This window comes from Anoplophora glabripennis, unplaced genomic scaffold (genome assembly GCF_000390285.2).
Source record: "Anoplophora glabripennis isolate ALB-LARVAE unplaced genomic scaffold, Agla_2.0 scaffold546, whole genome shotgun sequence".
NCBI classification, from domain to species: domain Eukaryota; kingdom Metazoa; phylum Arthropoda; class Insecta; order Coleoptera; family Cerambycidae; genus Anoplophora; species Anoplophora glabripennis.
In genome coordinates, this window is record NW_019426062.1 from 290187 (window position 1) to 313086 (window position 22900).

At 30.5% G+C, this 22900-nt stretch overlaps 1 protein-coding gene across 1 annotated transcript in view; it reads right to left on the bottom strand.

Moving 5' to 3' along the window:
• LOC108912519 (organic cation transporter protein) overlaps positions 1-22900 on the bottom strand; it is a 72736-nt gene that overhangs the window by 34779 nt on the left and 15057 nt on the right. Inside the window, exon 2 of the mRNA XM_018717759.2 lies at positions 5423-5606. Within this exon, the coding sequence (XP_018573275.1) occupies positions 5423-5606 (184 nt within the window). The remainder of the gene's footprint in view (positions 1-5422; positions 5607-22900) is intronic.

Below are 22900 nucleotides of genomic sequence, written 5' to 3' on the forward strand. Positions count from 1 at the left end.
CTCATCGGTCCAAAGTATTTCTGGTAAGAATTCAAACAACTACTGATACAAATTCAGGCGTCTCTTTGCATCTCCCGGAAGTAAATTTTGCACAGGTTGTAAATGGTACGGATTTCTGCCATCCTTACGTAGAACTTTTCAAATTTTCAATTTACTCACCCCAAGTTGCCGAGACGTTCTTCGTGTACTTAGCCGAGGATCGTCGTCAAATGCTTTTAAAATTTCATTTCTGTGCCTTTCATTCCTTTGTCGTGATTTTCCAAATATTGTTTTAATCCAAAAAGATGAAAGCGATGAGTGTAAAGAATTTTGTTGATGTGCTTACAAATTGCACTTACTTTTAAGCATAAACATAAATATTTTTGTAATATGTATTATGGTTAGAAGTGTCTGCCACAAGGGGATTGTATTGGTATGAATAACTTGAGAAAGGTGAACTTTAGGGAACAAATTCAAGTTACCATTTTTACGTATTTTGTGCATTAGAATATAAATTCGGTACAACAGCTTGTAAAAAATACAGTGGTGTAGTTTTTTTATAAAAAAAGGGGTGACCCTGTCCAGTTATACACCACTGGTTGGACCTTTAGAGCTCATATTATAGAGAATACAAGGCCTACTATCATACATTATCTGTACTAAATTATATTGAAATCGGTTAATGGATTCCGGAGATATAAACAAAAAATCAATTTTTTTTAACAACTTCAACAACCTGTATCTCTAAAACGAGGCAATTCCGGACCTATGTTTATGAGGCAAACTCCTATTATTTTAAAGAGATCTATCTACTCTCGAAGTTTCCTGCATAAAATTCGGACCACCCTGTATACCCTCCCATATAAGCACTTTGTCTGTGGTAAAGGCACAACAGCTGGATTTGTCATTACCTGATAAGTATAAATAAATATATGTCTAGTGATTCAACTAGCAAAGCAGTCCTAACTGTCTTTTAGATAGTTGCAGGCGATACTAATATAATTGAGTTTCATAAGGTCTTTACAATATCAACATAGCAGCAATTTATTCCTTTCAACTAATATACGCATTGTATAAAATTTCCCGTCATATTCCCTATTCTAATTTCCATCCATGTACTTTGAGCTCAATGAGGATTTTATACTGAGCTATATTCCTTCTTCTTATGGAGTTATTTATGTAGTAGATGAGTTGTCTTTGGAGTTATTACCTACCCATCAAGAAAATGATTTTTATGTCTCTGTAAAATAAGAACAAGTTTATCGATAATTTCAACTCGCATCAAAAAAATGTTCCTCTGTCCTGGACGCAAAAGAAAATTTAAGAAAGTCGTTCTTTCAGATTTTGATTTACATTTGCAAAATTTATAGTGCTTTACTGGTTTTGAAGGACATGACGTGGTATGATTTTATAAAATTTAGTACTATTTTGTAAAAAATTATGTACTTTACCGTTGGATTTTTGCACAAATGAAAAGACTTTTAAAAGTGATTCTCTAATTTTTGCATTAAAAAATGGTCACAGCTGCCCACGGCTAAAGGACATGGGCTAACAATAGCAGAAAAAAGAAATTAAGAACACGCTCATTATAATGACCTTTTATCAACCCTACAGGAAAACATCTATGGGTGTAAAATCAGGGAACCGAAGGGACTTATTAATTGATTTAATGAAGATTCTTTCAGGAATGGGTTATTTGTATCTTTATTCATAGTTAACCACTGTCACTTACACACTACTATACATCAGTATGAATAGTTAATACATAATAAAGATGTATGCTCAAAAACATGAAGACTCGTTTTAATTATTAGCAATGTTAAAGCTATAAGTAATAAATATTCGAGTAGGATTCAGCAAACGGCTTTAACACACTATTATAAGTCACAGCATTTTATTAAGGTAGTATAGGTATGGGAGGTATGCAGACCGTTGTGTTATGTGTTATAATTTAAATATGTTTATTTAATTAGTAATATTTTAATAATTCTAATGCTAATTCATTGCATTTGTAGAAAGCAGTATAAAAGATTTAATATAAATAAATGCTCTTTTCACCTTCTACATAAGTTGGATTCAATAAAATCACTATAAAGAAATGTTGTTACTCAAGGGCGTCATGACGCACCTAAATATCTAGGGTAATACCAAAGTAGGTAAATCAAGTCAGAAATGAGAAAAATTGAAATGTTGATCTTAGGTTACGTAAATATATGAAATAAAACTGATATTGCAAAAAAATATCATAAAATCAATTGTTAAATAGAAGTTTTTAAATATTTCTATATTAATTACCCATGACTAATCCTTGGAAGGTGCTGTTCAAGTTAAACATATTGTATATTACAGGTTTATAAAAAGGGTGACCCAAAAGTAACGCCGGAGTATTAGTGTTTATTAATTTAATAATGTCAACTATAAGTATTTTAGAGAGAGGAAAAGTGATATTCAAAATTTAAATAATCACCCTGGACTATATAGGCCAGGAAAAAGAGCTGGGAAATGACCATTTCGCGACTTTTTATTTCTGCAAGCTGAATTTATCACTATAGATGCTAAATATTATGTGCAATAACATATTATTTTCCACAGTCATAAAAATGGGGGGAAAATTATTTACAGGCTGGTTAATTGTATAATTTTTACGTCAATTCACGTTTTTCGCTTATATTTTTTTCCGTTCATTTCAACGAGAAAACAGTAAAGTACTTTTTTTCGTCCTCAAAAGACTTACAAAACTAGCCCTCGTCAAAAAATATTGACTGGATCAGAAGTTATAAACAGAAGAAGTTTATTTATGACTTTTGAATTAAACATTTATAAACTGCGTTATTATTACCAGAACGTTTTGGCATCGCATCCTCTCATTCATTATCACTGTCTAATAACTGACACGAAATCTGGAATCGGTAAGTTGAATAGTTTACAAGTTATGACCTTATAAACAAATTAACTAATTATTAGTCTGGACGATCCCGAGGATCTTCCACAATCGCACTAACTTTTTTCATGGTAGATTTCCTAATAATACATAGAAATCTATCATCTTTTTTTATTTCAAATTTGCAACCTAGAATGTTTTTTAATTTTTTAGCCTTAGTTGCAAAATGAAATATACAACGCACGAGCGTGATATAGTTATATATTATTACATATTCGGAAAGCTTATGAAAAGAGCTTTAAGTTAAAAAAAAATCGTCAAGATTCGTTGAAAAACAATGGAGATACAGACTGTCAAAGTTGACAGCCTATTAAACAAATTAGATTTGTAGCCGCAAAAAAAATAACCGGCAACCCGAGTACTTTCCCAGATAAAAATATATTATTTATGTGGTTAAGTACATAAGAAATATTGTCAAAAGTCAGTCGGTCGCTTGATTTTTCGGCGAGCCGTGGCGCAGCGGAAGGGTGGGGGAAGCGAACGACAGCGAGTCCAAAGAAAATGACGATAATATTCATAGTACTGCCGTTAAAAAAGCGTAATTCGCTTGAAAATAATATATTTGACAGTCTTAACTCCGTTGCTTTTCAACGAATCTTCACGATTTTTTTTAACTTAAAGCTCTTTTCATAAGCTTTCCGAATATGTAATAATATATAACTATACCACGCGCGTGTGTCGTATATTTCATTTTACAATTAAGGCTAAAAAATAGAAAAAATTCCAGATTGCAAATTTGAAATTTAAGAAAAAAAAATTATAGATTTCATTGTATTATTATGAAATCTACCATGAAAAAAATCAGTGCGATTGTGGAAGATGCTCGGGATCGTCCAGACTAACAATTAGTTGATTTGTTTATAAGAACATAACTTGTAAACTATTCAACTTACCGATTCCAGATTTCGTGTGAGTTATTAGACAGTGATAAAGAATGAGAGGATGTGATGCCAAAACGTTCTGGTAATAATAATGCAGTTTATAAATGTTTAATTCAAAAGTCATAAATAAACTTCTTCTGTTTATAACTTTTGATCTAATCAATATTTTTATTTATAAGTCTTTTGAAGACGAAAAAAAGTACGTTACTGTTTGCTCGTTGAAATGAAGCGAAAAACGTAAATTTACGTAAAAATTATACAACTAACCACCCTGTAAACAATCTGCCCCCCATTTTTTTGACTGTGAAAACTAGTATGTTATTGTACATAATATTTAGCATCTATAGTGATAAATTCAGCTTGCCGAAACAAAAAGTCGCATCCAACTCTATATTTCCTGGCCTATATAGTCAAAACTTTGAAAGATAAATAATAGACATATCATATGTATGTCATTACTTTATTTGGACACACTTCTTTAGTAGATTTTTACAAAAATACCTTCGGAACAAACATTCTTTTAACTCATCTCATAGAACAAAATTTATAAATATAATTGGAATCAATACATGTCAGTATTACAAAATATACAGTGTGTCCAATTAAGTCGGCACCATATGGGAAACTTTTTTATTATTGGTTTTATGAAAAAATTATTATTCTCGATAAAAAGTTCTGCATGGCCTAAAACCCAAATTGGAGTAATCAGATTTCAATTTTTTGCAGTCGTATACGAGGTTTGTCGAAAAATTTTGCTCAAAAGTAAAATACCTTTATTTTTTACAATATCCACAATCGTTATTAAGAAAAGTTAATCCTAATAGAAAACTACGGTCAGATATCCAATATTATTCATGTACCATTAAAAAACAGATTTTTGTTATTTTTACACTCTTACAATAAATGTTTTATAATTTGCAAAATTAAATTATAATTTATTTGTGGATTTCCTATGTTTATACCCAAAGATTATTAAAGATCTATTGAAATCAACTGATTGTAAATATTGTAAAAAATAAAGGTACTTTACTTTTGAGCATTTACATTTTTCGACAAACCTCGTATACTACTGCAAAATGAAATGAAATCTGATTACTTCATTTTGAGTTTTAGGCCATGCAGAACTTTTTATTAAGAATAACTTTTTTTCAAAAAACCAATATAATAAAAAAGTTTCCCATATGGTGCCGATTTAATTGGACACACTGTATTTAAAAGCAGCGAAATGTGTCCAGTTGCAAATTGAATACATATAAACTGGTGGACTGATACAGTCATTGTTCCCTATTCTTCCACTGGTTGTTTAATTCTAATGCAGTCAGCATTTTTAATTTTTTTTAATAGATGTTTTTGGTATTTGCAATAGGAAACGTGACAATAATATTTTCTAATATTGTAAGCTTCTAAAACCACAGCCTAATTTTTTTAGCTACTGGTTATAGTCAAATTTTGTGTAGAAACTATAATGCATACAATAATTTCAAATGTTATTGAAAAACAGGTAAAAAAATTATTTTGCCTCCTTTTAAAAGGTCTAAGAGTTATATTAAAAGAAACGTTCTTCTTTTTCGTCTGTTTGTTTGACTTTAACACTCTTATGACGTAATCATATAATACGTACCTCTGTAGAAATTGAGGAATACGGTATTTCGGTCTTATTGTACTCCCATCCATTTTTACATGGAATAATTTTCCAAGTAGGATTAGCCTTCTTGCCGCCGTTTTCCAGTATTTCAGTAAAATTCACATCGTACATGTGACATCTATCGAATCCTTCATTTTCTGATGGAATTGCCAAGGCTATCCTGTAAGAAACAAACTCATTACTATAAATTTTCTGTAACTATAATAAATATTAAACTGGTACAAACCGACACAAAGTTTGCATTTCTGACTCGAGCAGAGCTGCCCGGGATTGAGAGAGAGCACATTCGCATTTGTGGGCGGAGCTGTCTCAGACGCAATCTTATTTGTGTTGGTCTGTACCTAATTTGGTTGAATAATTTTGTGGAAATAAGTTTAACAGAGTGACATGATTTAAATACACCTTTAAATGTTTGGTTCTGATTGACTTAAATCTAATTTTCTTCAGCAATTTGACACTTTTTTAAATTAAAACGTTATTTAAGAAAAAAATATGTTTAACTAGAATATAGAAAAAAAATTATTAACATTAAAAAATAATAAAATAAAATCGGTCGACTGGAAGAAAGTTGTGGTCCTGTTAATAAAAACTAGTATTTTAGTATGGAATTACCAGCAAACTTTTTTTCAGACGCCTTGTATGGCAATTTAAAACGTTATTACCATGTAAAATTAAAAATGAAAATAATTAACACAAATGTTTTAACATTAACCGACCATTAGAATATTGATTAATTGTACGGAGACATTGTTGGGTAATTCTTTAATAGCGGCGTTCTCCTTGAGATTGGAATAAAATTCGCTCCGAAACGTTGCATAATGCAATCTGATGTATCTTTTACGCAAATATGCTGCGGGTGACAACTACTGCTACAACTGAAATACCACATGAAAGTAATTAAATGCAAATTAATGAAGGAGCTTGCGGAATAAAACATCGAGACGAATCGAGGTTTTTTAAATGTCGGCACACTTTTAATTGCACAGGGTCAATGATTTCAGAGATATACCATATTCCATACCATATTCGTCATCGTAGTCATCAAATATAATCACAAAAATTTTGCGTAGAATGTGTGGCAATGGTTTGGATTTCTTTCAGGTGTCTCCATGGGCATTTATATTTCTCTGACGGTTGAATAATTTCTGAGCTGGTTGCCACGACGTCGACTTTTTTCAAAAGAAATTCTGAAACTCCTCTGGTTGGTATTTATACCTGCTATATTCATAGTTCATTCAGTTCCGGTCTAGTGATTGGTCCCTGTCGTTCTAGTCCTTTCCAAATTCCAGGTTGATCTAACCTTCTCATCTTCATCGAAATTACCTCAATTGTTCTAGATTTCTATCGCCTCCCTAGTGTAGATCGTTCCTGTAGCTGTTATATATGTGATAGATACATTGTCAGATATTGCTATACTCGTTTGGTATTGCTGTTCATACCTATATCACCATTCCTTCTAATATATCGTAATGTGCTGCAGTTCTTGATATAAATGTTCTGGTCTCGGTTCTGCCTCGCAGAAGATCCGTGTTTGATGTCATTGTCAAAGCCTTGTTTCTGGGCTGTGTTGTGGGGATGAGACTCACTGTTTAGGTTTATATCCGCGTGAATTGGCTTCCTGTAAACTCCAAGGTGCCATCTGGTTCTATTGACAAGCATATCTAGGAATGCAGAGTACCTTTTTGTTCCATTTCCATGGTTAAACTGATGTGGTTTAGGAACTACATCTCTTTTATGGGACCAGATAATAAATATTTTGTCTTTATACCTATGCCAAAACTTGATCTTTAGAGTTGCTGATTCCAGGACATAAGCTGCATCTTAAGGGAACACAGGATTAATACCTTCCACAACACTTCAAGGAACATAGGGACAGACTCTTCCAAACCAACAGATAGAGGGCACGTGATGGACCTAACTAATATCAGAATTCTAGAGAGACACAGATAGGTTATGGTCAAGACTCTACAGGGAGGCAATAGAAATCCAGAAGAACCCAAATAATTTCATTCGCGAAGAAGGGTAAACATTACCTGGAATTTGGAAACGACTCATCCGCAGGGGCAGAGCGCTACAGTCCAATGACTGCAAGTCATACACCAGAACGTATAGATGAGGTAAACAGCAGATATAAATACCAACCAAAGGACTTATTCCTCACTGTCAGAGTTTCTTCTGAACAAAAGGACGATATATTGTCATTGACAACTGCAACGAAAGACTGCAAACCAAGATTTCCTTAACGTTTCCTCGTTTTGGTTCTGCTTCAGAAACTTCCTTCTGGTGAATATGACAATATGAACTAAGAAACCACAGTGATACCTCGAGAAAAATATTTACTGAATACCGCCTGTAAAAACTTATGCATCACTAGAATCTTCACCATTATGTGGAAGTTTAAGATCATGATTTGATTTGTCTATTACGTTGATGGGTAAGTAATTTCAATCAGAACCTAATCTACCTTAAAATTATTAAAGTAAAAGTAAAATTTAACATCTTTATTCTAAGTTAATTGACTTGGTTATAGAATGGGACACCGATCTTCAGAGAGTTGATAATGTTCACTAGGTATTACCAACAATTATTTATTTGTGGCATTTTCGTTTTATTTAAATGTATATAAGTAATTAACCCCTTGCGCCAAAATGATCAGATAAAGGGTCGATTTTACAACCTAACCAGAAATATTTCACACTTAGATATACAGGATGTTCCATAGAACTTCCTACTTGGAAAAACTCGGAATTAAAAGAAAACTAAAAAAAACTGAGACACGTCGATTTCTTTTCAAGCGGGACACGTGATGGCGTAAGTTTTGGTGTCTTGGAAGCTACCCCTTAGGCAGGGGTGTAAAATACCCTTAAACTTTAAATGGCACCACCCTATGTTGAGTGACACCTCATTTTAAAGCTTTTTCAATTCTGATCACGACGACATACGACTTTTTAAATTTTGGTTAGGATATGACTATAAAATCATCACTTAAAGAATAATTCATGATTTTATATCAATGAATGAAAGAATGTTATTTTATTTAGTGTTCAAATTGAATTGAGTGGCCTGCCATATCGCCAGATCTAACGCCCTTAGACTTTTTATCTATGGGGGCACTTAAAGTCGAAAATGTATGCTTCTTCGGAGAATTGTTGAAGAATATCGCTAAATAACGCCCAAAATGCTTAGAAATGTTATGAATGTATGGAAGCGGAACCAAATCAAAATTTGAAAAGTTGTATGCATCGTGAGCAGAATTGAAAAAGTTTTAAAATGAGGTGTCACTCAACATAGGCTGCCATTTAAAGTTTAAGGGTATCTTACGCCTCTGCCTAAGGGGTCAAAACGTCAAAACTCACGCCATCATGTGTTCCCCTTGAAAAGAAAATCGACTTGTCTCAGGTTTTTTGTTTTTTTTTTTAATTCCGTTATTTTCCAAGTGGGAAGTTTTACTTGGAACACCCTGTATTTCTAAGGAACGGAAATAAACAAAGCAGAAAAATTAATTATTTTTTCATTTGACTTTAAGCCAATTTAAGTTACGACAGAAACATTTTTTTAACATTAATTGTGTAATTTGATGTATTGTGTTGTTCTGATAAAAGATAAAAGGGGAAGCACAATATAATCTATCTGGATTTTATTTTCTATCGTAATGGTGAGTCGAGTCCAAATGTATTATATTAAATATCCCAAAAGTTAGGAGGACATCTTGTTATATGTTACGTAAATAGACTCACACACCTAACTCCTATTACTCATATTACTCATCACATTTCATATTTTGATCTACAAAATATTTTTTTGGATGGGCCACCAAAAACATTTATACTGTCTATAATAAATAATTATAGTTAAAAACAATCATTGATGTCCACATTGTTTCATCTACAAATATGAGACGAGGAAAATTTTGAAATTATATAATATGGAAATACATATTTAACATCTACAAATATTGATTCCGCTCAAACTTATTATAGACAATACATTTTGTGCCTGATAATTGATGGGTAAAATAACATTTAAAAAGAATTCCATGAAATTGCCAATACTAAGACATTAGTGGTAGAATGTAGGTACTTTATTAAAATGAACCTCAGAAGTAACGTTTTTGTTTAAAATTGAAAAATACCAACTCAATATAACCCTGGAAAGCCAAGTAGCAAGTTAATGATCGTTGAAATGTCAATAATTATTTCTGATTGTAGACAATAGGCAATTTGTAAATAAAGACAAATGTTAAACATTACTCCTCACCAATAATGTGCAGAATAAAAAGAGGATACAATATTTGAGAATCGGTCTAAAAATAACTATGTATTTTTGGGACACCCTATTTATAAGTACAACAAAAATACATTTTCTGAGTTTAGTTTAATATATATATTTTTTTCTTTAGACAATGAAGTACTTAACGATGTAAATTTAACTCAAGCTCACTCTTTTGATTTATTTAAATCTATTTATTTCGAAGAATGGCATTAAGTTACACTATAATTTACCTAATTTACTAAAGCATCCTTGAAATTGTTAATTAACAAAGTGTTGAGAATATAACAAGTTCAATTGAAACATCTGTTTTTTGTTAGTTAATTGAAATTTAGATCTGATAATTTTCCTACACCTAAGCGTATAATGTGAGAAGGGCATTAAAATTAAAAAAAAATGTATTTGTCTTTCATAATTTTAAAAGTATTATGTTTTAAAGTATAAAATATGATATACATACCAGTTTTAACCATTACGTTTATGGCATACTATTTTGATTACCTTTCTCTATCTCTCACACTATTTGAAAACAGCGTCTCAACCTTAATATATTTATAATTCCCAGAAAACTCTAACACTTCTAAAAACGTTGTTTCAATTTATTTTCTCAAAAAATAATTACTTAATAATAATAATAGTAATAAGTTAAAACTGTCAAATAGATAAATATAGAAAATACATCTCAATTAATATTAAACGAAATAATTACACAGACCCACAAAAAAACGAAAAGTTTTCTATTCCAGAGACCAGACCTATGTATAGCGACAGAATTGTTCTATTACCAACCATTTTTTCAAAATCGCGAAGAACCGCCCTTAAATACAGAAAATACGGAAAATTATATTTTTCAAAACTAGAGGGAACCCAAATTCATCTTTCATATCTGTTTCTTATGTCTGTGGAATTGTAGGGACAGAAAGAATCACTGTGAACAATATCATCCGCAAACCCTAAGTTGATCCTTCAAATATTCTGCTTTCACCTCTCCATATCAAACTTGGTCGCATGGATCTAGTTCGTTAAAGCTTTGGACAAAGATTGGGACTGCTTGCGGAAATACAATTCATAATGCTTAACTAAAAGAAGGTCCTCAAATTCGTACCGTGTTAAGAGACGAAAAATGTATCACAAAAATGAATGATACTAAGAAAGCAGCATGGATAAGTTTCAAGAAAGTCACTCTGAATTTCTTGTGGAATCAAAAAAGTGAGGAGTACCCGAATTTAGTTGAGGAATTGGAAAACTTCAAACAATTGGGTTGCCTGATGAACTTCAAATTGCATTTCCTCTCACCTTGACTACTTTCCGGAGAACCCTTTAGATACTACAGTAAAGAACAGAGTGGACGATTTCACCAAGATTTCAAGGATATGAGTGATATGTTACTATGATGACAGATTCTTGGATGCTTAAAAGGGAAAACGAGATAAAACACAGCAAAGAAAATGGAATCCGTTGCATGGATTGTTTAAAGATCATAGAGTTCGTGACAAAAGGAGAAAGGAGTAAAAGCAACGTCATTCCTTATCTGGAAATAATGATCACATCTTCGAATGCCCTCATATGTCAGCGGATATCATGTGGCTGAAGTTCTATCTATTCTGGAAAGGAATTTCCCAGATTTTAGGGTTATTTTGCATGGTATAAAAATACTGGAAGGTAATAGAATAATTCCATTCTCTTTTTACAACTGTTCCATATGCTAGGTATACCTTCCCTAGAGTGGGATTTCCGTATTTAAGTGCGTTTTTCGGCAGTTTAAAAAAATGGTGGATGATGGAGCAATTCGGATTCTACGCGTCAAAATACATAAGGATACATAGGTCTAGTCTTTGGAACAGGCCACTTTTATATTTTTGTGTGTCTGTGATTATCTATCTATTACATATTTCGGTACATAATTATAATTTATTATCTCTTTACTTTTCAGTTAACTTCATATATTTACTAACAGATAACGCCAAATGTACATTATAATAAATGTAATCGGAACAAGACATATCCTAATATAGTAAGAACAAGACTTGTGCCGTATAAAAAATAATTAGCGAATTTAGCAATAGTATTCAAGGAACGTTTTGTAGATCACATTAGCTTATAAAGGTAATTTAGATCACGCTGGTGAAAAGCGTAAGGCGATCAGGTTTAGCAACATTCTTTGCAGACGTAAAATCGCCGCCAGTAGTAGTTAGCATTTGCCTAAACGACTAAATTATGATACTTGACTGACGCAGATTGCAAGATAATTGTTACTTGTCGAATATGTGGGCATATGTTCAGATAAAGATGGACGCGTATTTCATATTTATTTTAGCACTGGAAGAAGATAAATATTAAAATTACGTCCACGTCATACATAAAGCAATGCAAAGTAGTGATAGAATAAAAACCTTTTAGTTATTTTGAGAACCAGATAGAGTTGTGTAATATGTACTTGCAGATGTCGCGTTTTGAAAAAATATGTTATCTTCTTCTGTCGTTGAAAAAATTGACGAGAATATATTGCCAGCAATAAATTGAATAAAATCATATTGACGAAAATAAAAATTATGTCCTAATTTTAGATATTCGAAATGGTAAGTATTTATTATTATAATAATTATAATCTACTCAATAAAAGATTATTATTTCACTATCCTCTGACAAATTTTATTCCATGAAAGTAAATAATAATAGCGACGCTGTCTGAGTTTAAGGTAAAATATATCATATTGCACATTGGTACAGTAAAATAATTATATAGAAGATACGTTGATGTGTTGAAGTGAAATATATTCCGGGTTTTATTTCTTTTGATATGTAGCTCAAATGTTTGTATATAAATTTATAAGTAGTTTAATAAATGCGCTGATTTTTGTATCAGTTTCGAATCAACTGATAAATCTAATTTTCTACAAAAATGACTGTACAATCGAAAACTTATAAAAATATTTACTACGACACTAAAATTTGGGCAAATTTTCATAAAGTACTGTAGTATCACAGACAATATAGCTTCGCTTCAGACCGCTACTGGAATAGGCCAGCAGAGTATACCACCAGCAGAATTTTAGAAACAATCAAATGCAGTGGCCCGCATTCCTATGTGTATCCCAATACAACATACATATAAACAACAGTTTGGTAATGTTGTCACGCGTACTTAGGGATTTATTTTGTACACTTTTTTATCAATGCGTTTTGCGTTACTGGATTTACTTAAACGTAGGTATTGATAAAAATGTTTTAAAGAATGAATTAATAGGTACATATATAGTCAACTTAGACGATCGGATATTCTGCAGCGGTTATTTAATCATAATTTCGTTAATTAGCTACTATTTTAATTTTTTGATATTGAAATACTGCAGAAAATATATTTCCAAATAAACAAAATTCGATAAATATTTGAAAATAAATTTATTTAAGTGGATTATTAATACGTTGCGGATTGTAGGTACAGGGTTTTTGTTCGTATTTTGACACCCACTTATAGGTTTAATAACACAGGCTGACAAAAATAAAAAAATCGTATATTTTTGAGATGTGACCCTACCTATCTGTAGTAAAATTTTCCGCTGAATCCGAAAATGATAAAAAAAAATCTGACAACAACCTCTTTGAAAATTTAAAACTTCTACCATCATATTTTTGTTAATTCTCAATGAATATATTTTATTTAAAATTCCTGTAAACCTCTTTTGTTTTTTGTTACATTTTCTTTTTAATTAACGGTTTTATGAGGACACATTAGTAACAAATAATTTATTTTAGCCTCTATCTCTAGACTATGTCCATGATCCGACTTTGCAGAAGATACTTTCCGTGAAAACGTTCTTTATCGGTAAAAGTGTATAGATGTCAGTCATGCACGAAACGTAAAATACCTTCAAATTCGAATATTAAACCGCAGGGTATTGAGTTACATTGCGGGAATTTAACTTTCGGAATATTAAGGTTCCGAATATAGAGGAACTATATCCAGGTCTGAGATTGCTGGAGACAAATGGAAATTTACACTTCACTGACCATTTCACCACTGGGTAGTGAAATAAATTTCCATTTTATGCAGATCTGCTCTTAGTAAACTACTGAACTGTAACGTTCGAACATTATCAGCTGCATGACTATAAATGAATGGCGAGAGGTAATGCTTAAAATAAGAGCAAAAAGTTCAGTTCCTAATTCAGTTTATAATTATGTTAAATTGGTGTGTATCTCATATATACAGCCTTCATTAATTATTGTTGTATATGTATCTATATTTAAATAAAAAAATTTTTGTACCCAAACCGTTTATTTAATCAAATTCATCCAAGAGGCCCAAAAATTTTCAAATGATATCCCCAATCAAATAAAAAATAGTTGTCATTATTGCCCGAAAGAAGAAAAAGTTATGAGCAGTTATTATCACCTTACATCAATTTTGTAGGAGTTGTAAGTTTTAAAAATCACTCAGTATAACATCAAAATTTGTAGATTGAAAGCAAAAGTCCACACCCTAAAATTAATCAAAATTGATTAATACATACTCAAGTTAGGTATTTACAAAATTCAAAAAATTTTCACGAACTTTGAGGTCATCTAGCGGCCAAACGAAGCGATTTCGGATATAGGTGAATTAGCCTAAATCTGCCTGTTTTGAGTCCACGAATCTGTGGTCTTCCGTTGTACACGTTATTCTCGGACACCCTGTATAAATACGTATTAGACTATAGACTATAGACTATAGACTATAGACTATAGACTATAGACTATAGACTATAGACTATAGACTATAGACTATAGACTATAGACCAGGGGTCGGCAAGTAATTTTAGGTGGGGTCCGGATACTTTTGAAATTTTTTTAACGAGGTCCAGAAAAAAATTCATATTTCTTACTAATTTTTTATTTTCATTTGCATTAAGAACTCAATTCAGTCACAATTGTAAAATACTAGAAAAAATGATAAGGGTGGCACTCAAACGTAAAAAATTTTTTTTTAAATAATTTATTTGGATAATTTATATTTTCAAAAAATTTTTGGCTGTCCAGTATTTTACCTTCCGCGGTCCGGATCTGGACCGCGGTCCGCCAGTTGCCGACCCTTGCTATAGACTATAGACCAAGGGTCGGTAACTGGCGGACCGCGGTCCAGGTTCGGACCGCGGAAGGTAAAATACTGGACCGCCAAACATTTTTTGAAAGTATAAATTACTCAAATAAATTATTTAAAAAATGTTTTTTACGTTTAAGTGCCAATCTTGTCATTTTTTCTAGTATTTTACAATTGTGTGAGTGTTTTGAGTTCTTAATTAGTAAGTAGATTAAATTTGAGTCCAAATTAAAATAAAATAAATAAGAAATATGAATTTTTTTTCTGGATCTCGTTAAAAATGTTCAAAAGTATCCGGACCGCACCTAAAATTACTTGCCGACCCCTGCTATAGACTATAGACGTTATTTAAAAAAAACTTATCTCTGTCTTCTTATTAACTAAATAAAAGGAGAAGACAATACTATGAGATTTTAGTTGAGCTTGAATTGATTAACATAGTCCATTGTCCGCCAAATATTTAACTTTTCCAGTTTACCGAGTTATTGCAAATTAAAAGAAATATTAAAAGTAGTATTTTATTAAATTTTGAAGTTTAAATGATGTGTGACTACGTACCCCAACAAGGACTATAAAATTGATAGTTTGGCTCTTCTAAGGGAACCAAATGACATAGATGGGACCTTGAGGAATGTGTGATCGAACTATTTTTTATTATTTTTTAAAAAGGCATAAAACAGGGAGTCTCTATCTCAAAGAGCCACAATGTATGTGAAATATAGTGTTATCAAGCAAATCTAGCTTTACTTCATAATCTTACAATTTTAAATAATTGGATAAAAACGAATGCGAAATAGTAGGTAGTTATTTATAATTTTGTTTCAATATTTAAATAATGTAATTTAATGTCTATTTATAAATCAGTATATAATTTGAAACTAATAACAAACATTTCTTATGCAAACAAAAAAACCTGTAACAATTTATAAACGTAGATATTAATATAATTATTATATCATTTAAACTATGTTTATAATTTATACAATGAAATTGTTGTTCAAGATATTAAAAATAAATGCCCATACAGTATGGTAAACCCGATCATCGACTTCCAATTTTTTTTTTTGAAAATTTGAATAAATTTTGTATAATGCATAGCCTACTGCACTTTTGGGAAAACCACTTTAGGGATTTTTTTATAATCAGATAACATAACCTTAATCAGCATCACAGAAAAACCTCTGCATTTTAAATCTCTTTGATTTATAATGCGGAATATTTTTTAAATAAATTTAAAATTTTAAATGAAATTCCTGGTCCTATTTAAAAATCTAGGAGCCTTTGGAACTGCTCGAGGAAATTAGCCAATAATAACTAACACCACAGATTATAATTACTTATTGATAAATGATAGAGTTTGCTTATAAGTTATTTTTTAAAATATGTCGCACTGTATATTTTCAGCTACAATAATTTTACTTTATGCGGAAATTCGCATAAATGCAAGTCTAATGTTTTTTCTGGTAAAACATGTATGATTGCAGATTTTATATGATGAGAAACTTTTATTTAACATTAAAATATGACATAAATAAACATAAAGCCACGTCAAAACTATTTATTTTAACAATGTTGTATTAATTAAAATATAGTAGGTATATGTAAATAAAAAAAATTTGCATCTTAATTTAGTCTTCATAATTTGCGCTAGTGCAATTATCAATAATTACCGTAGTATATAATTATCACCACTCACGACTGGTTAAAAATAAGAATAACATTTTCGTTGTTGAAATGTCTGACAGAATGAAATATTTACAAAAATCAAAGACTGAAACCGTGAAAAATTATTTACATATGCAATTCATTCATTACTTTCATTGAAAAAGATATATTTTTAAAACTTCTATAAATATCTGATGACTAATCTATAGAGTACAAATATTAAGAATTTCCACGATAGGTATTCCATATACAGGGCGTACAATTTAAGACGAGTTTCTCCATAACTTTGGTATAATCGATGATACAATGAAGGACTTCAAATGTTAGTTGACCCAAATATTAACGAAGAATCCGTTTTATATTTAAAGAATGAACTATTCTTATTACTATTACTTTAATATATAACTTCTCTTCCATAAAACTTCAATCAGATTATCTAAGTTAGGCTAGATTAGTAATTATAGATATATTTTTCTATAAATAGTTTAAAAAATACGTTTTTTAAGGACGAAATAATAAATAACAATTTTATGGTTGATATAATTTATAAATAGATGCGGTTCAATACATTTATAAGTAAACTAAAAAAAGTTTTCAACTACATATTGTACCGATTAAATGAATGAAAAAACTGTTTCTAATAAATCGTAAATAATATATGCCACTAACCTACCGTGAATAATACAAGTGTTGTAGTTTCTCAACACGGCCATGAAACAAATACTTATTTAGACTGAACCGATCAATTCCCCCGTAATTTTTTTTAAATTTCATTTTGCATTTAAATGACCGGGAAACGAGCGTATTATCTTTTTTCATCATACGCATATTCGTGTCTAATTAAGAACAGTTTATACCATTTTTAAGTTAGTGTGGTAACAGTTACAACATCGTTTGCATGGTCATATGACAAGTTCACGGATGTTAACAACGGTTTTTGTTGTCACTATTACAATATCGCTGTACGCTGCGACAGCAGCGCAATAATTAAAATAATTTAACGTCTCGTTATGTCTGAGGATAATTAATTTTCAAGTCAACGACACGTCTTAATATCTGCTATTACATTTCATTGTGCCAATTTTAATTTTTTGTTTTCTAATTATGTTGCAATTATTAAACATTTGAATTAACGACAATTGCTAAAAAACATTTTTAAGTAAAGGAATTGTTATTTCAAATAAAACGACTGTAAATATTGTATGAAAATTGATAATTAAAATAAATATGGGCCTCCGATAAATCAGGATGTCTTTGGAAAAACACAATAACGGTAATAATTGTTCCGTACCTTAAATACCTACACAGGGTGTCTATGTTGAAAAAACAAAATTATTTTTCGTATATTTGCTACTTCCAATGATAACGTCGGAAAAAGTTCTTAGAACGCTGCGAAATTCTTATTGGGAAGTTCATAGCGCGAAGACATACCTACCACCACACAGAACAATAGTGCAGAGACCAGCACGAGCCTAACAGATTCCAAAGTTCCCAGCAAAATTCTGAAAGGCAAAAAGTCTTATCACAGGTGATGTCGATCCTTGTACCTTGCAGTTCATTAACCAGTACGCAAACCTGGCCAGTAGTCTTCATAAAATTCATTTTTTCAATTCAAAGCATTACTGTAAACACACTGAAACATTGAAATATTACTGAACGCAGTGTTTGAGGTCTGGATCCTAAATTTAGCAACCAACCAATCTAGGTCTTACGAAGCCTGCTTATGACCAAGATCTCACAGGCACAATCAAAGTTCCAAGTAGCCCAAAAGCAAGGAGACCTCAAATAGTGTTCCGGCAAGGCAAAGCCTACAAACTTTTTAGTTTTGGTATCTACTGAACAATATCGAAGAAGACAGAATGTCTGTCATGTAGCCTCCGAGTTCTTTCGATATGAACCCATCGAATGTTTTGTGCCTACTCATCCTGCTAGAACTGATCAATTATATTTTTTATGATATTCTATTTCTGGAGGACTAAGAATTAAAAAACCTTAACTAAAATGTTTATGAAAGAAACTAATTTTGAATTATTATTTTTAAAAATTAAAACTAAGCTTTAGAGAGTTGGATATATCTAAAATAACTCATTTTCAAAAAGATTCAATGGCTAGGAACTTTTAATTTTTTGGGGAATAACAACCCTTTAAAAATTTTGAATTCTGAGGTTTACAAGTATTTAAAATTGTATTTCTGAAACAAAATTCCTATACCTAATTTTTTTGTGAATGGACAGTTTTGAAGTAATTTGTTCAACAATGTTGTAATTTTATTTTAATTAAAAAAGAAATTACTTAAATTTGATTAGCTGTTTGAATAAAATGTTGAATTTTATTAGAAATGGCAGCTAACAATAAGATGCTATTTGAAAAAGTACATTTTTGCGCTTTTATGAGGTTTTCTTTAAATAAAACTTTTCAGTAGTTATATGATGATAATAATTCACAGATGGCTTGACATTGAAAACTGATTATTTATTCCAATCTAAGTAATCATCATTAAATCTCGTTAGCTGTTAATAATGTCATATATTTAATGATCAATAAAAAAATGTAGATTTCTAGGTATTACGTAAGATTTATATGACTATATGACTATATGGCTATGGGAAAAAATATGATTAATTATTTAGCGTAAATAAAGAATGTTCAGTCAAATAAACAGTTTAATTGTGAGGTGAAGATACTGTGTAGTCCAGTATAAATAAATATTTTCTTCTAAGCTCAAATAAATATATTTTAGCTTTCATCTAAATATCATTGTAGAAACTTACAAAACTTTATCCTCTGAAAATTTTTCATACACTTCCCAACCTTTTCTAATATGTCCCTAGGCGTTCTATAAATTTGTGCAAATTGATTTATGCAGTAAAATGAGGTCATAAGTTTCATAAGTGTGACATATCGTTGAATTTGTAATTTTTTATTCTTCATTACTACTATCCAACGATATGCAAGACCAATATAGCCTCCGTGGAAAAAAGTAGACTTTCTGATTAAACTTTTGCAATCAGTAGGTACCAAATTTCGTCAAATTATCTCTATAAGCGAATGAGCTAACGGATAAAATAAAAGAAATTGCCTTTTCTACTTACATATTTATAAAAGAATATTTCAAGAAAAGTATTGAAGCTACCCTATAACAATCTCTATAGATTAATCCGGTTATACTTGTTTTTTGCAAGAAAAACCTATGGAAATTCCATTTATGATTGTTAATAGAGAACTATTTACTATATGGCAACTATATATGACAGACTGCTTCTGTTGTCTATCTCAAAGTCCACAGCCAAATTATGTACAGTGTCCTCTCAAATCACACGCTGAAAGCCTTGCGCTATACCAAGCTGCTTCCTGCCAAAATGTAGAATAAAATAGATATGCTTGATTGTTTAATAAAAAACTTGTCTTCGTCCTGATATTTACACCCATAAATTATGCAATTTTACCAGTGTTATACAAAACTCTTAAACTAAAAAGTAAAACACCGTCTGTGATAATAAAAAATCGCTACATATGTCAGCCCAATGTTAAAATAAAATTATACATTATTTAGTAGTTGTGTTCGATATGAAAAACTACAAAACTTGACATATTTGTTGATCGAACGCATTTTGTAGCAACTGACTGTTTAAGTACCTTACTTCAATTTTGAATAATTAACTAATTCCTTATTTTTGTCTTCACAGCGTACATTAAAAGTTTATCTGTGCAATAGCAAAGTTAATAACAAAGCAAGTTAAAATGACCTTTGTTGTTGGCTTTCTACCTGACTGATTGACCCGTATCTTGAAGCAGTGAGATATTTATAAATGCAACTACTAGCTCGCTGACTGCGAGGATGTTTATCTACGGCAATTATCTCGGGTGTATTTAGAGCATATCGGTTGTTAAGGATTAATGTTTCAATGTTAAATAACCAAAGTCCGCATTATCAGCAATAATACATAATCTGATTATAAATTTATTAAACACAAATTGATTTTTTTAATGCCAATGTTAAGGTACATTTGAAACAAATTGAAAATATAAAATGTTAATAAAGGTATTGTGTAACAGTACAGTTATAAATATCAACATCCTTTAACTTAACATTTTGTTATGAATTTGTGGAAAAAAACAACTTGTTGGCTTGTAGGAAACAAATATTCTGGGGCTAAAGCTCTATTTAGCAGTTGTTAATACCACAATATCTAGTAAAAATCTGACTGATCTGAATACAGTCATCTAAAAAGGACATAGTAAAATAAAAAAATTAAATGCAAATGTTATATTTTAACTTGAGTTTATACAATGGCCATAGCGCAAATTATACCCAAGTAAATATATTATATGCATATAATACGATTTTCTAAGCATTAGTATTATTTTATTCAATCATTTGACTTGGTTTAGATTAAAATTGTTGATGATTTTAATAGCTGTATCCCAAAAATTGGTACAAAAATAATTTTGTTCAAATCTATATTAAATACCTAATAGATTAAATAAAACGACAACAGCGATAAAAATTATAAGAAAATTGCAATAATAGAAAATAAATATGTATGTATAATCATTTTATGAATGTAATAATTGTAGATATTTAATTTTTATATAAAATAATGATAATAAAATGGATACAAAAAGGTATTTTTACTCTTTTTATAGTAGATACATGTTGGTTTTTGTCAAGAGTGTTTTTAGAACAATAATACAGGATATTTCTTTGCACCATTACATTATTTCACAGTTTCAATATATCATGTATATGTTTTTGTATTAATTGTATTTAGACATAACTTTTAGCTTTTATTTTAACTAATTATATATTACTGGCTTTTTAATATAACGGAAACTTTCAAATATTTCGAGAAATAAATACTACGAAAAAAGTAAATGTCCATAATCAAAATTTAATCATTCTCCATGGAGGGAATGTATTAGAGCTAAAATTAGTCCCTATCCTCCCTCCTTATAGATCAAATGAGGGTAACTTTGAAATCTTAATTAAGAACCCCTGTTTTTTATTGCATATTCAACTTCTAAAAGTACGTAGGGTTTGTTTAAAATATTTTTTTAGATTTACGATACCTATATGGTGTGTTCAGATTTTTCAATTTCTCCTACTGAAACTATGCTTATGATTCTGCAATACGTTTGCAATAAAAAATACCACGTTTTCGCTGTAAATAATCAAAATTAGTTTTAAAACAAATTTTATATCTCAAATTTTGAGTTATTGAAAAATGACTTATCAAGAAACTATCTACGTCAACGCGATTTCCTTCCCTTATGACTTATCGGAGTGCTTGATTAAATTTGCTTTCAAATAAATATATTTTTTTTTTTGTATTTTGTTTGATACCATTTCTTTTGTTAAAAATAATATGTTTTATTATGTTTACATTTAACGTTTGTGTTATCTCTTTCTTCGTGTTTTTTTTTATGACTGCAAAAACACAAAATAAACGTAGAAATAAATAAATAACTTTAAGAAACAAGTCGTGTTAATCAAGCACCCCGAAAGGAACAGAAAATTACTATATCCACGTCGTTGTTCCTAGTTGCGTTAACAGTACCACCATTCACCAACCATTTGCCTTTCTACAGGTAACAATTTCCCAGTTATTGGAAATTTGCAAAATGAATAAACTTTTTTGACGACGAATTTCGAGTATTTGCATAAAACATGGTATTTTTTATTGCAAAGACATCAGAATCGTATACATAAGGTCTCAATAGGAGAAATGGAGAAAAATCGCATTTCTATCATGAATCGAAAAAATATTTTAGACAAGTCCTACGTACTTTTAACTGTAAAATTCGAATCTGCAATAAACGATACTACTATAAAAATTTACCGGAAGACAACCTGTTAGTAAGGCTTTCTGCCAGAGTATTGCAAATGACATAATCTAAGATTTACTGGAAATAGCAAAATTTGTTTTTATGTTAGTGTTAAACTGTAGGTTTGTCCTGAGATTGTTTTTAGGGTTTTATTAGGACACTAAATTCAAAAACATTAAGGATTTTCACCTGAAAGTAAAATTTTATGCTGTTTATCGCCTTAAAATACTATCTGGATTAAATTTTGCACAGAAAAACAACGTAAGTTGTCGACTTACGATACTTGTTTTGTACTGATGACGCACTGGTCTAATTAAAAAATGTAAGCTGTAATGACATGCGACTATAGTTAAAAATTTATTATTCTTATTGTGCATTCATTTTACTGTTTTAAAATTACTTGATAAACTCCTAGAAAAACAAAATAGAGTGAGTCTTTTAAATATCAATATTTTTATTAAACCTAGTTCTTCTATAAGGACTGAATTGTCATTTTCCTCAGTTATGGGTATTATTAGGTCCGCTCAAAATTGAAATATCGTTTTCAGTGACAAATACCAATAGTTAACGGCATTTTTCTCAGACAGAACAAGCCGAAAACTTGTCTTACAGTT